This window comes from Acipenser ruthenus, chromosome 29, assembly GCF_902713425.1.
Source record: "Acipenser ruthenus chromosome 29, fAciRut3.2 maternal haplotype, whole genome shotgun sequence".
Taxonomy (NCBI): domain Eukaryota; kingdom Metazoa; phylum Chordata; class Actinopteri; order Acipenseriformes; family Acipenseridae; genus Acipenser; species Acipenser ruthenus.
The window spans coordinates 1,807,201-1,822,193 of record NC_081217.1 but is presented as its reverse complement, the minus strand read 5'-3'; the positions used below and the strand labels follow the sequence as shown (position 1 = coordinate 1,822,193).

The 14,993-nt window shown below is 45.9% G+C and overlaps 1 protein-coding gene across 1 annotated transcript in view; it reads right to left on the bottom strand.

Moving 5' to 3' along the window:
* LOC117425820 (fer-1-like protein 4) overlaps window positions 1-14,465 on the bottom strand; it is a 28,695-nt gene extending 14,230 nt beyond the window's left edge. Inside the window, exons 1-18 of the mRNA XM_059004331.1 lie at window positions 14,161-14,465; window positions 11,988-12,043; window positions 9,437-9,525; window positions 8,646-8,745; window positions 7,032-7,129; window positions 6,877-6,918; window positions 6,378-6,548; window positions 5,917-5,977; window positions 5,372-5,503; window positions 5,125-5,187; window positions 4,898-4,982; window positions 3,991-4,153; window positions 3,698-3,881; window positions 2,479-2,665; window positions 1,822-2,192; window positions 1,226-1,334; window positions 739-931; window positions 338-458 (exon numbers count right to left, since the gene is read on the bottom strand). Of these exons, the coding sequence (XP_058860314.1) occupies window positions 338-458; window positions 739-931; window positions 1,226-1,334; window positions 1,822-2,192; window positions 2,479-2,665; window positions 3,698-3,881; window positions 3,991-4,153; window positions 4,898-4,982; window positions 5,125-5,187; window positions 5,372-5,503; window positions 5,917-5,977; window positions 6,378-6,548; window positions 6,877-6,918; window positions 7,032-7,129; window positions 8,646-8,745; window positions 9,437-9,525; window positions 11,988-12,043; window positions 14,161-14,239 (2,304 nt within the window). The 5' untranslated portion in view covers window positions 14,240-14,465. The remainder of the gene's footprint in view (window positions 1-337; window positions 459-738; window positions 932-1,225; window positions 1,335-1,821; window positions 2,193-2,478; window positions 2,666-3,697; window positions 3,882-3,990; window positions 4,154-4,897; window positions 4,983-5,124; window positions 5,188-5,371; window positions 5,504-5,916; window positions 5,978-6,377; window positions 6,549-6,876; window positions 6,919-7,031; window positions 7,130-8,645; window positions 8,746-9,436; window positions 9,526-11,987; window positions 12,044-14,160) is intronic.
* Between the last annotated feature and the right edge of the window lie 528 nt (window positions 14,466-14,993).

Below are 14,993 nucleotides of genomic sequence, written 5' to 3'. Positions count from 1 at the left end.
GACATCTTCCTGGCCTGTGGCAGCATTCAGTCCATTTTCTGGAGACACACAGTAGAGTATTCATTTAAACACAAACACCGAAAGGGTTATCAAATGTTAGCAGAAGATTTCACTTTTGCAAATGCAACAAACTGAATTGACTGAATCCACCCTTTGCTTGCATGTTTTACAGCACTGTAAAGGTGACGTGTGTGCACAAAGCTGTTATCCTTGCTGAGATTCCAAGTGCAGAACTAAGAGATTCATGCGGTCCTAACTGCAGCCGGTGCCCCCCGCGTGTGCCAGCCCAAGCTTACAGGACGGGCGCTGGTACGCTGTGCGCACAGAACATACTGACCAGTCTGTCTGCCATCTTTCCAATCCAGTTGGTATTATAGAGCCGGGCGCTGTGGTCCTCACAGTAGTTCCAGACGTAGAGGCAAGGCTTCTCATGCAGCAGGGGAATGCAACTGAAAGAACTGCAAAGCAGAGCACAGCGGTTAATACAGCATGCGCCAGTCTAAATGGCAGATGGGATTACACTGGGAACTGCCATTGCATTCAGATTACATGTACTGTGTTTTTTACCAGTTAAGCAAGCGTGACAGTAGTAAACTATTCACAACAAAATGAAGGCAACAAATAAACAAGCTTGTCATTCATTGAAGTCTCTTTGGGCCTGATCTAACTATGATGAAGCACGCAGACGACAGATCAGATTGGTCTTGATAAATGCCTCCTGTTAAGAGTCTCCCTCACCGGTCATGCTCAGTTGGCTGTGGCTTCTTGGGCTGAGTGACAGACTTGTCTCTGCTCCTAGGCTCCTCCACGTCTACTTTCTCCAGCTCATCTTCGGAGCTCTCCATCAGCGGCTGCATGTCCTCTTTCAGCTCCTCCTTCGCCGCTGTCTTTTTAGATTTCACAATCACGTCTGCGGCCTTACCGTAGTTACCTGTTAAAAAAAAAACAACACATGGTATCTCTGTATCGCCAAGAAAGCACGTTTCCATCGTCTTTCCTTTTGCACAGGAACGTTTATTGCATTTCTCTTTTTTTATGTTATTAACATTTCAATTCCAGTACCACCAATGCGCTGGAAAGAATGGTTTCCAGTTTTACATTGGCCCGTCTTTATGCACCAGGGGAAGAGAGTGGCCCGTCTGTCTGCTCCTACGCCTTATTGTTTGTAATTGAATCCACCTCTAAGTGAAGTAATAGGCAGAACAAACACTGCATGCTTCCATACCAATAGACAGCTCAAACGTGACTGGCTTGGATCCAATGGAGGGGTCGATCATGGTGGCTTCAAACAGGGAACCAAACAACAGGAACTCCTCCTTTTCACCCACGAAGTTCTGCAGAGAAACAAGCCATTCGCACATTACATACAGCACACAGCGTGCCTGCCCTGCTTTATCAATGCTTAACATTCAAAACCTGGGGGGTTCTCAGTTCAATCTGGGGGTGGGAGGGATTGAGTTTTAGTTATGCTGTTGTCATCTTTTAACAGGGGTGGCCAACCCTGGTCCCGGAGAGCCGCAGGGTCTTCTGGTTTTCATTCTTATTTAACTGAACCAGAATTGTGACTTTCCAAATCTCAATACTTTTCTGCTTCTAGAACTCCAATAACAGAACAAAAAGCATCTGTTTTTGCTTGTTTTGTTATTTAAGAAATAAGTTACACCAAAATACAGAACTGATCATCTAAAAAACAAAATGACCATGGTTATGTCATAGTGGTACTGACAGAAGCTGCATGCATACGGGTCACTCTTGTAAAGGAGATGCTTCAACAAGCTGCAGCAATGAGTATGGGTGAGATGGTTGACCCTGCCCCCTGACCTCAGGCAGCGGGTGGATCTCTTCCATCTCCACGGTGACGGCGCTGGGCAGCTCCATGCTCTCCTCCTGCTCCGCCCCCTCGCTGCTCCCCTGCGGCGCTGTTTCCTCCTTCACTTTCTCCTTGGACTTCTTGCTCTTCTTCTTCTTCAGCTTGAGCTTGCTCAGGGCGCTCTTCATGGCCTTGGCTGCCTTGTTCTCGGTGGGTCCGGGCGAGTTGTACAGCTCCACGGAGAGAGAGAGCAGGATGCGACCCCGGTAGAAGATGCCCTCGCCCAGCCCCTCGTTCAGGTCCCGGTGAATGTCCCGCAGGACCGAGTTCTGGGGGGAGCCATACAGGTTGATCCAGCTGGGTCCGAACGTGGGGTGGAAGCCTGCGGAGCACAGGGAACACCATGAGGGCAGTCACGTCATGCCACAGATTAGGGATTCTCACTGCTTAACTAGTGCACCACGGAATGACACTCTTGCGTCGCTGATCGTCTCTTAGATCTTATGAATATTTCTAGGGGTGTGCTGCTGAGACTCGTACTTGGAACTGCCTTTAAGAAGTATTTACAGACAGGTAATAAATAAATCCATTCATTAATGGGTTGAGTTCAAAACAAGATAGGATCAACATTACAGTATCAATCCGTGGCAATTAACTCAGTGTTTTACCGTTCCTTGTGGGGTTCGATATCTGCTGCAAGTCTAGAAAGTGTGTCGCGAGGGCCACATCGCCGATGTTGGCGTCATCCAGGACCTGCACCTTGATCCTCCGGGCGAGGGGTGGAAACTGCTCGATGAAGGAGATCTGCTCGTTCCACTCCGGGGCGTTGGTGTTGCTCTCCACGGACGTCTCTCCCTGGGACCGACAAACACAAGAGCACAGGTCTAACCACAACGGTGGAAAGGGAGCACAGGAATGCATATCAGAGAGAGGGACATGCAGCTGAAAAGAGGGGGTCTCAACAGAAAAACACTTGGCAGGTCTGTGATCAGTTTCATCAGGGAGAGGCTGTTTGTTAGCAATCAATCGTTTCTGTGAAATGCACTGCAAGAAAAAAACACGCTTCAAAGCAGTTCACAATGGTTCGGAGGTTTGATAAGAATTTAAGAGTGGGTGGATTACGCAGCGGTATGAGGCTCTGCCTAGTAAATAAATACATCTACACTGGGAGGGTGTGAGGGCAGCGTGCAAGGTGTGCAAGGTGAGCACACACAAATACAATTAAAAAACGCACAGCCTTTTAAAAAACATCATCACGTGATGGAATCATTACACATTAAAATATGACAGCGAGCTCCTTCTAAATGGAACACCATAGAAAGAACACAGTTTAGAAAAAAAAACAGTCCAAAGAAATGTAATCCAATGAATAGTCCATTGGGATTCCTATGGAGTTGCACACATTTCTTTTTGAAGCGGAACCAAAAGTGCCAGGATTGGTCTCAATAATATTTTCACACCATAAACATGTGCCCTATTTATAAAGGGTTTGTTTATTAAAGCTTGGTGTCATGTCATAATGACATTGCTTACTAATGCCTCAGTTACATGGCAATAACAGCTGTCTTATATCGTTGCTTATTGTTATGGCCTTTATAGCTTGTTTATAGATGCATTATTGGCTATTTATAACAGATCCTTTAACAAAGGCGTCACCCAAAATTCTCAACAAGGTAAAACCACATGGTAGCACTTGAGTTTAGGGGGACTGTTCTAATAACTAGTTATATGCAATCATAAACATTGGTAAATATCCAATAACCATTAGTTAGGTAAATAATATATATATATATAATATAAATATGAATGTATGTAACCACTAATCAGGAACCCTGATGTAGACTGCTCCTTCATTTTCAGCAGTGGGTGAAGGCACAGTAGGTGTACCTGCTGCCCTGCGAGGGTGACCTGCACGTAGGGGTCGATGAAGACCTTCTTCTCCCCCATGATCTTGGAGAAGCTGCCCATGAACCCTGCGTTCATGCTGGGCAGACCCTCAGCCTTATAGACCTTAACGAGGAACTTGGCCCAGGGTCTCTCCGCCGGCATCCTCTTGGGGAGCATCAGGTTCCTGAGAAGAAAAGAAGAGCAGCTTCAGGATCCAGAGCAGATTTCAAAACAGCAGAGCGGCACTCCCCACTCTCGTGACGTGGCTCCCCACACCCCGACTCCCCACTCACTTCTCGATGTCGTCGTTCTGGCTGCCCGTCGTGGGGATGCTGGCCATGCCCATGCTGTCCCCCTTCGCCACGACGCTGACGGTGCCCTTCACGTAGCCCTTTATGCCGCTCCGCGTGTCTTTGGGATCGGTGAGCACCGCCCACTTCTGGTAGAACCGGTGATCTGAATCGGGACAGAGAGGAGGGGGTGACATGAACAGCTGTGTGTCTGCAACGCAGTGTCTGCGACTGGAGCTTGTGGAGAGTGGGGGGATGTCTGTAATGTTAAACCCAAACAAGACAGACCCACCTCAGCCCTCTCTTTTTGCTACAGTAGGCAACGCATCATACAGTAATATGTGATGGACAGGTTCCAAGACCCTTATAGGAGTTTACATGGTATCTTTGCAGTTTTTCTTTGCATTTACCATACTTTGCAATGCTGGTCAATGCTGGCCCAGGTAAGGGAGCTTCTGCAAACCTGGTCAATGCTGGCCCAGGTAAGGGTGCTTCTGCAAACCTGGTCAATGCTGGACCAGGTAAGGGAGCTTCTGCAAACCTGGTCAATGCTGGACCAGGTAAGGGAGCTTCTGCAAACCTGGTCAATGCTGGACCAGGTAAGGGAGCTTCTGCAAACCTGGTCAATGCTGGACCAGGTAAGGGAGCTTCTGCAAACCTGTTCAATGCTGGACCAGGTAAGGGAGCTTCTGCAAACCTGGTGAATGCTGGACCAGGTAAGGGAGCTTCTGCAAACTTGGTGAATGCTGGACCAGGTAAGGGAGCTTCTGCAAACCTGGTCAATGCTAAACCAGGTAAGGGAGCTTCTGCAAACCTGGTCAATGCTGGCCCAGGTAAGGGAGCTTCTGCAAACCTGGTCAATGCTGGCTCAGGCCCTGGCTGGCAGCTGAGGAGCCTCACACACACTCACCAGGCTGATTGTAGACGGTGCTGATATCTATCTTGAATGTGCCCAACCGGGTGGGAAAGAACGAGAACCTCTTTTTGTACGCAACCTGTTCAGAATAAAAATACATGCGTTTACACAGGGCTCGGGCAACAGCAACCCCAAGAACATGAATCCTGATCACACAGCAAAAATGTATCAATCGCAGTGAAGGTAACAGTAAATGAAGAAAATGAGAATGAGAAACTTACTGAAATTTCAACAACTTTATCAAACAAAACCTCTTGGGGTTCCTGGAACTCGAACATAAAATTCTGAAAGAAAGAGAAAAGATGAGAAAACACAATAGGAGGCGGGTTCAAACACTATAGGGTGCGGGTTCAAGGGTTTCATTTCAAGGTGTCAATTCTTCTGTTCTGTGCTTGGTATCTGCAGTGTTTTCATTGCCTGTAATGGGTTTCTGAATGGGTGTATCCGGTATGGCAGAACTCTGCTTACTTCATTGTAGAAAGGACAGTTTGTTGACTTCTGTGTTGCCGTGTGTTTCTTCTCGTCCCCCACCTTCACGTAAACCAGGGGGTCAATATTCACCCCGATCAGCTTCTGAGCCTCCAGCACATTCACATTGATCTGAGACAAGAAAAACAAAACTACTGCGGGGGAGCAAAGAGTAACAGAACGAGAGAGACAGGGAGAGAGACACAGAGAGAGACAGAGAGAGACAGAGAGAGAGAGAGAGAGAGAGAGAGACAGAGAGAGAGAGACAGAGAGAGACAGATACACACAGAAAGAGAGAGAGAGAGAGAGAGAGACAGAGACAGAGGCAGAGAGAGAGAGAGAGAGACAGAGAGAGGCAGTGACAGAGAGACAGAGAGAGAGAGTGAGAGACAGAGAGAGAGAGACAGAGAGAGAGACAGAGAGAGAGAGACAGAGAGAGAGAGTGAGAGTGAGAGTGAGAGAGCTGATACTGAAATAATCACACGCTTGAACCCTTTTTTATTGACCTCTGCTACCCCAGTGGAGCAGGGGGCTCGCTGCCTTACCTGGAAACTCTGCACTTTGGGTGCGGCTGCCAGTTCAGTCTTTAACAGGAATCGGCAGCGACTGTGAACAGAAAGACCAAGCAGCTAAAAAGCAGGGTAAGCACTGAGTGCACACAAGCAATAGAAATCAGAGCCCCCCTGAATCACTTCAGCCAGCCAGGACATTGCCCCTCATGTACCCTTATAAAAGTTTCCTACAGTAAAAGCATAGCAAAATGTGATGAAGCATAGCAAAAGCATGGCAAAGTATATGTAAACACTGTAAACCCAGAGATGTATGGTAAAGCATATAAAAAAATTGCAAACCATTGTTAACTATGGTAAGTGCCGAGTAGAACCATGGGAAAAGCATGGAAAAACTGTGAATTGTAACAGACTTCAAAAAGACTTGCATACAAAAACAGTATTGTTGGGTTTCCAGTATTGCACAATAATCTATAGCTTGTAGTGCATCACTGCACCTCTTGATGTGTGTGAAGCTGATGTTTGAGAACTCGATTTCTGAGACATCGTAGTCCTCGTCATCATCGTCCTCATCTTCCTCGTCCCCCTCCTCTCCGCTCTTCACCAGGCTCTTCCCCAGCCGTCGAGCCTCGCGGTCCAGCTTGTCAGTGCGCTTCACCTCCCTCGTCCTGCCGGGACAGCCAGGGGGTCAGTAACACTGCAGCTCATTATTTATAATCAGAATCTATACCTATTTATAGCTTCATTAATAGCGGGTTTGTTCATAGGCTGCATATAACGGATCGCAAAGCTAGTGTTAACAAGGAGTTTACATGGATAAGCATGTCTAATAATAATAATAATAATAATAATAATAATAATAATAATAATAATAATCAACGTTCTTAACATCCTTTGTGTATCATGTGTTATTACATATTTAGAGCATATTCTTAATGTAACGTGAATTTCTCCACACAACCCAACGGGACACTTATCAAGCAGCACCACACTTACTTTGGGTCGAAATAGCCGACGTTCTGTATAATAAGTCCAGTCCTGCAGGAGGAGACAGAAGGGACTACATTAGTGGGAGCAGAACTGAATACACCAGGGGGCAGCCCGATGCAGGCAGAGCAGAGTGAGGACAGGGAGGCACTGTGCAGACATACCCGTCATCTTCATCGTGGGAGGAGAGGAAGTCATCTTCCAGCCAGCCCCCCGCTGTGCCTTCCAGCGGCTGGTACCGGATATCCAACTCGATGAAAATCTGGGAGAGAGCAAAACCAGCCTCACTCAGCCGTGTAGCTTCACACAATCACCCTGATATTACTGCAGAAATATCTTACTGTAATCTATCATATACACCTCGTGAATAACACACACCTCGCGTATATGACATGTAGAAATATTCTATGATAGTGCAGAAACTAAAACTAAAAGGGGTCCTTTTTATTTGTAAAAGGTCAAGTTTTACATCCGGACAGCAATTGACAATAGGGTATATAAAACAACAGCAACGATTCAATTAATCTGAAAAGCAATGAATTAGCATGTTTGTAAATATGAGGTAGCAGAGCCTGGATTGCAATCTTAACCAGTAAAGGAAAGAGAAAGACGTTTCAAATCATTTAAAACCATTCCTTCCTTGTTTGATACAATACAAGTAATAATAGACTTGGCGTGAGGGTAAAACAGTTCCAGTTCCTCGTTCCAATGACTAACAGTGGCTCAGTCAGCGTTCACATCAGGGCGGTGTGCAATGGCTCACTCCCCTTTAACAGGATTAATCAACCTGCAGCAAGATCTCTCACGGTATAGAACAGGATGAATCTGAGGCAGAAAATGTAAAGAGTGCCCACCCTCCGCGCTCCACTGCGCTGGAAAGCCTAGCCTGCACACCTGTTTGGGATCTGAATCACAAGCGAAGAATGCTGTTTGACCACTTCTGTGAGAGCGGTACCATGCAGGGGCATTCTGGGTGCTTACAGGAGCCTCTCACACAGAGATTATCTGTCCATCAAGTTCATTTTACATATCTCGGCACTACAGCTTTTACCACTCGTCTCAGTAATACAAAAGGTCAATTTCTTTCAGTTAATCAAGAGGTCTGGAGGGAGCGATGCTGTTTTCCGCACTCTAAGTGTCTGAACCTTCCTTGCTTGTCTGGTGTACTGTCCTTCCCCCCTTTACACTTTTTTGTTGATCTGTTTTGAAGGTGATGTCATGGCTCCAGGATATGGGTTAAGCAACAGCCTCTGTGATGTAAAGAAAGCAAACAGGATCCTGCTGGTGTGCAGACTGAAGCACTGATGTCATGAGGGATTACAGCAGACCCCCTCCTGGCTCCTGGACTCTTTACAGTGACTCCAGGTGTGGGCTGGCAGCTTTGTGAGTCTTACAGCTATTACTTATCAGATCCAGAGTGGTTCAGTTTAACAGGTGGCTCTCAGTGGCCAGTCCTCAAGTACCGCTAACAGTCCAGGGTTTTTTTTTTCAACCTGTTCCCTTCTTTTTTTGGTTTTTATATTCTTCAATGGAGAGGCATATTCTGCCGACTAGGATAACGCACGCTCATAGTGACATGTTATATTAAAAAGTTAAAAAAACAAAAACAGAACAAAAAATGTTAACAAATGAAGCCATCAGGGCAAGTAAATGCCCCTCCTCCCCCTCCCTCACTATTCACTCTCATTTCAAACACGCCCCATCAGAAACAGTAGCGGGACTGATCAAGGACTTGCTCTGATGGCTCCAGCTTGTCACAGCTAGCCTCCCTCACTCACATCGGTCAGACTGTAGTTCTTGTCAGTAAGAGCTTCTCTGAGGACCAGCCTCCCTGCTGACACCAGGTGCTGCAGACTGATCTCCAGCTTCCCCAGGAGCCTGCGGGAGAGGAACATCACAGGGATTACAGTGGGGCGCACTCCCCCAGCACGCAACAGCAGGACTCACTCCCCCAGCACGCAACACCCAGGAGAGGGTAACAGCAGGACTCACTCCCCCAGCACGCAACACCCAGGAGAGGGCAACAGCAGGACTCACTCCCCCAGCACGCAACACCCAGGAGAGGGCAACAGCAGGACTCCCTCCCCCCCAGCATATCACACCCAGGAGAGGGCAACAGCAGGACTCCCTCCCCCAGCATAACACACCCAGGAGAGGGCAACAGCAGGACTCACTCCCCCAGCACGCAACACCCAGGAGAGGGCAACAGCAGGACTCCCTCCCCCCAGCATAACACACCCAGGAGAGGGCAACAGCAGGACTCCCTCCCCCAGCATAACACACCCAGGAGAGGGCAACAGCAGGACTCATTCCCCCAGCACGCAACACCCAGGAGAGTGCAACAGCAGGACTCCCTCCCCCCAGCATAACACACCCAGGTGACAGTAATTGAACCCACTGACAATCCTTTCATTACCACCCATGAAAGGCTTCACCTGGTATACTTGCACAGCAATTTCTGATGCTTTTGCTCATGCTCATTACTATGCATTTACATCACCCTCAGCACAGAGCACAAAGCTACACTTTGCTGTTGTCTGGGTCCCTGTGCCTGCTGCTCCAAACCCACCTGCTGCTGAAGACCTTGCTGCAGTTGTAGACTTTGATGGACAGCATCTCCTCTCGGATGAGCTTCCCATAGTGAGGCCAGGTGAATTGCTAAAGAAAGGAAGGAAGGAATCGAATGTTTAGAGAGGTGTTTATCAAACTGGACCCTCGCACAGTGCGCTTTCACAGTCTGCTGCTTTTGACTCTGAACCTACATCGGAAGATCTCCAGAAGAACACTTTTGTCTGTATTTTTTCACTGTGAACGGTGACACTTTGACAGTGCCTCGTACAACAAATCAATCTGACGGCAAACTAATCAGATGGTGTTTGTGGAGGTTAGGAATGAGGAGAGCGCTTGCAGGAGGGCACTTGTTAAATGAAGCACCCCAGGAATGTGCTGCATTGTAATTTCACTGCCATACATGTACTTACTGTGTTATAACATGTAGTTAGAGACATCACGGAAAGGGTTAATTAGAAGGTCAAGTAGACAAATTCCTATGCCGCTGTAATTCCTTTTTTAAACATATGAACCTGTTTGACTGCAATTCACAATACGATTGTGTGCTGAATAAGAGATCTCACAGCCTCGTGTTGACAGAGATCAGGCTTTCACTAGACCCTGAGCTGAATGCACATACTGTACATCGTGCATGCTGGGTTTCATCTTGCTTTGCCCTGCCTGAGACCGGTGCTGTTTGACCCTGCTGCCTGATCCCCTTGTTTGACAAGGCATTACTGACTGCAGCGTTGAGCTTCCTAGCTGCTCTTCTGAAAGGGATGTGGTCGTTAGGTCAGCACAGCTTGCAAATGCTGAACCCAAACCGCTAAGACTCCTGGGTAGATCCTCCCAGAGAGACCACTTTACCCAGAAATCCTATTTGAAACTGCAGCACCATTTCTAGGGGAGGGTTCGTTTGACTGGGTTTCTTTTGCCTGGCCAGTGTTTGTTCTGTGTAGTGAGATTCTGTGATGGCAGCTCTGACCTTCCCATCCAGAGCTGGGTGGGTTTGTGTGTGTGTGTGTGGGAGGGGGCTCTAATAAAAAGGTTCGGGTACATTTGCATTCCTGTGGTTTATCTTAGCTTTCCTTTGCTGTACTTTCACTAGGCTTTACCACTAAGCTGTAGCCCACGCTTGTACTACACGTTTCCCATTGTCTGTCCCAGGCGACAGGAACGCGTTAGAGTCTTAAATCTATGTTGAGAACTGCCTGACTGTGATGAAACATTCTCAGAAACTCATGTGCCAGCTTCAATAGGACCCTTAAAAACAGCTCAGTGAGTTTCAGTCCAGCCCTCGTCTCTGTATTATTTATTTAAGCACAGGAATGTTACTTGGTAGGAAGGGAAACACCCAAATGGATGACTCAGTGCCCAGCCTGTTACTGTATCAGATATCAGAAACAGAGCCAGGGAGCAGTGGGCAGGATGACTGTGTTCAATACGAGCTGGGCACTGGGAAAGCCCTTTAGTGACCACGGCACTCGGTAGCATTGTGTGTGTGAAAGTATCAGATTCCTCCGAGCAGCATTAGCATGGCCCAGTCAGAGCTGGAACCTGTTAACCTCTGTTATATTAGAATCTCAACAGCTATTCAGAAACACCTCGGACTTCCTCAAGGCATTAATATATTACAACCAGCACTGAGAGCTCTAGCATCTACAGTGTGTTAAAGACCTAAATAAGAACACATTGAACCTTCTAGAACACATGATGCTTCAGCTCCAGTGTTCCAAAAGCATCTGCAATCCTGTCTCCTGCCCACATGTTCAGAGCTGATGCTCAGCCTTGCTTCCAAGTGCCCCAGCTAGTCAATTACAATAATGATCATAACTCTAATCCTCCCTCCCTCGATCCCACAGCAGCTTCAATGCTTGAGGGACCCCGGATAGAGAAATCTTTCAGCTCCATCTCCCTCCCTGTCAGCTCAATGATGCAGGATGCAAATGCATTGTTTTTAAACCTGTTTCAATAGGAAGTAACTTGAAAACACAGGGATGCATATTCAGAGTCACTCAGTTATGAAAATTAGAATGCATGTAAAAGCAGACGAGAGAAGCGCATCTTGATAAGCCATTAAACAATAATCTTTATTATTATTATTATTATTATTATTATTATTATAATCATCAAAGCCTTTACTAACACACGCGTTTTAGAAGTGATAATCAGAACACAATGCAAACGCAAGCTCTGTGTTTACTTTCTTCTATATTCACTTGTTGTTTGTACGATTGTGTTTACATATCTTTTGTTAACACCAATGTATATATTGTAACTAAACTAAAAGGACCGAATCAACCTTCTTCATTGAGCACATTGTTAAATGAGGCTCAATCACTGAATGCTCCATTCAAAGCTATACCTATTGAACAATGGCAGACAGGTTGCCAAGATATGCGTGCCGTTGTTTACCAATGTGTGTTCAATGTTCAGGCGATGTAGTCAAGGTTTAAGTATCACAATTCAACGTGTTCTAACACAGTACAGAACACAAAGAACATTCTATACTGTGGCTCTAGAACCTGCTAATGAAGTCAGTAGAAAACAGCACTGAGACGGATTCTTACCTCGTTGAAAACAGCTTCGTTTTCACATTGCGTTTTCTTTATCTTGTGGGTAAACCCTGAAAACAAATAATGAGTAAAAGTAAGGGGTTACTGCAGGAGTATCAGGTGAATTAAAAAAAACCTCTGGAGTCATGTCCATGGAACTAAAACAGTCTCTCCCTTGAGAAGTCAAGAAACAGCTTTGGGTATACCCAGGGAAAAGAGGAGGAGAACAGTGTTTAACCACCACATCATAAACAATATTACCAATGGGCTTTGTAAACGTAAGGCACATTTGTTTTATGTTCCCCCAAAAAAGTAACTATGGCTGATTTGCCAGTGCTTGTTTCTTTACTCACAGCATTCCAGCAACTAGGAAATTCTACACACCTGCATAGTTTCCATCTGCAAAACAAGGACTTCAACCAACAATAATGCAACAGCTTCTTCTCGCTTGAAGCCATGTTAGTGAACCAGGATGCATTCCCAGTGTGAACAGGGTAAGGGGTTCCCTGAAGCAGCCAGCGTGCTGATCTGTGACAGTCAAGTTCCTGTCCTTTCTGTGGTGCAGTTCAGATTGAACAGGCAGCCCTTCAAAGTGCTTCAGTGCAGGGCATGTAGCAGAGACACAAGGCATGACTGGGGAATGGGATGCTGTCCTACCTTCCAGCCAGGCATTGGGTTTAGGATTGTAATGCTCTGCTCCCAGCTTGCTGTTCCAGGGTTACTGCTGTGGTATGTACGTACTATATTTTATCAGGGAGCTCCCCTAAATCCCTTGCTTAGAAGGACACAGGGTATTAATGCCTGTGTAGCCGTCTGCCACATTCGCTGCTGAGTGACAGGCAGGAGATCGAGATGGAGGTTGAGTGGATAGGCCCCGCAGGGGAACAGGATTCATTTACATATCAACACACTGAACAGCTCACCTGACACTACCAGCAATGGCAGCGCATGGAGCACATACAACACAGTGTACGAAAACTTTGGTAGGATCTACAATCTCTGAACTAATCTCCTCTGTTCAATAATAAACTAACGTTGCTGAAGAGGTTGATCATGGTGGATAAACAGCTAGGGTGGATACCTGACGGATTACTGTACTGGTATCGTGGCTCGCACGATCCCAAGTGAAATACAGGAAGCTGCCAGTCAGCATGCAGCGCAGCTGTCTTAGAAAAGTTTCCTAATGTAAAAACATAAAGTGTAATAAAGGATAGGTACTGTAAATGCATAGTGCAAAATGAATGTGCAAAATGATCTTTTAAAAAGGCACTCGCATGGATTTCTAGAATTCTAGAATTCGATTCTTGAAAAGAACTGTATTTAAAAGATTGCTGTGCCCTTAATACAATAGGGTAATATGCACAGTTCAGAGTCTCTCATTTGTGTGTCTTTGAATCTCACTGTGTGCTTCATGCTCTGCATTCCCAGGGTTTAGGATTGAAAGATGAACGTAAAAGCTTGAGAGATCGGATAACCAGGCCAGCGAGTCCAGAGAAAAGCTTCAGCCACTCAACAAGGATACAGTATTTCTGCTCAGCCCTTAAACTACAGTGTGCTGCAGAATACATGCCAGGACTGACACAGCTGATTATAAATTAGAAGAGCAAGCACAGTGTGATATACAGTTTCCCACTCTCCATTGTGACGAGCACAGCGATTGTGAAAGCCTCCTGTTTGGCTGCTCCGAGAGAACGGGAATGGCTTGGGGGAGAGCGGTGTCTGCTTCTCCACCACTGACACCGTCTCATGTGATCATGTTTCAGGTTTTTCTATTGCTATATATGAGATCCCCAGGCTCCAGGAATTGCAGCTTATAGTCAGCACAATATTCTTGTTTTTCAATAATAATCTGTACAGCACACGCCACTCCACACAGACTCACTGCATTAAAGATAACTTTAAGGATTGTAAAGTCAGTTTTGAATAATTAAGTTCAGAGACCTTGAAACCCTTTCTAAGGTTCTAGATTTTCAAAGCATTGTCTATTCTTAAAAGAACAAAACACATCCTAAAAAACAATATTCCTAAAAAAGATTCCTTGAAACAATCTTTAAAGTTTTGTGAATAGGGCCCTTTCTGTGTTTGAAAAACAAAGTGGGAACAAAGTTTTTGGTTTTTTTATCCTTCTGTCTTATTTAATGTAGTAGCAGCAATTAAAGAATCGCACAGAGACCAGGAGAAGACTTACCTCTGAATATCAGCTCCACTTGTCTGTCATATTTCCCAGGCAAGTTGGAGATCTTCTTCAAGTTGACAGCGATGGACATTTTGCCGGCGTTTACAAACTAGTTTGAATCGATATTTTACCCTCCCAGGCAGTTCTCGGGTGTTTCATGTACTCTCCATTCTTGTTTTACTGAAGGCCCCTGTGAGTTACCTGCGGTCCGGCGTGAGTGTGCTGGTACAGGTGCAGATTCACAGAGGAATCACGCTGCTGCTGTGGCTATGGAGGCTCACTCAGGCACGGGAGCAGCGTTGCCTCTGGCAAGATCGACAGGTTGCACCGATTCAGAAGTCGACTCACCCAGCAGGTTAGGGCACAAGGAACTCCCTATCTGAAGTCTGCTCAAACACTCACACACAGAGCACAAGGAGGGGGGCCCAGGCTGCACACTGCTTCACTGCTTGTGTGGCAGGACCTGTCGCAGGCTAGGCAAACAAAACAAACAGAGCTATTGACTGAGAATAGGGAGGTGTTTGTAATTACCTGTATTAAAATGTACATTTCATTTATAAAAAAAATATATCACTCTGGATCCATTATGAGAAAAGATTGTATTATTTTTATTTAAGGCACATCATTTACATGGCTAAATGAAGGTAGTAGTCAAAGATGAAAAAGTCTAATTATTTTTGCTTGCATTAGCATAGACCTTCTAGCCTTCTCTTTCATACAGGAAAGCAAGCCTGCATCTACACTTGCAATCCATCAGCATTATTACTGACACATTCATCTGCAAAAACTAGCGACCCAGTCTGCAATGCTGCGGAGCAATGCATTCAAGATAAAAAGGCAATGAT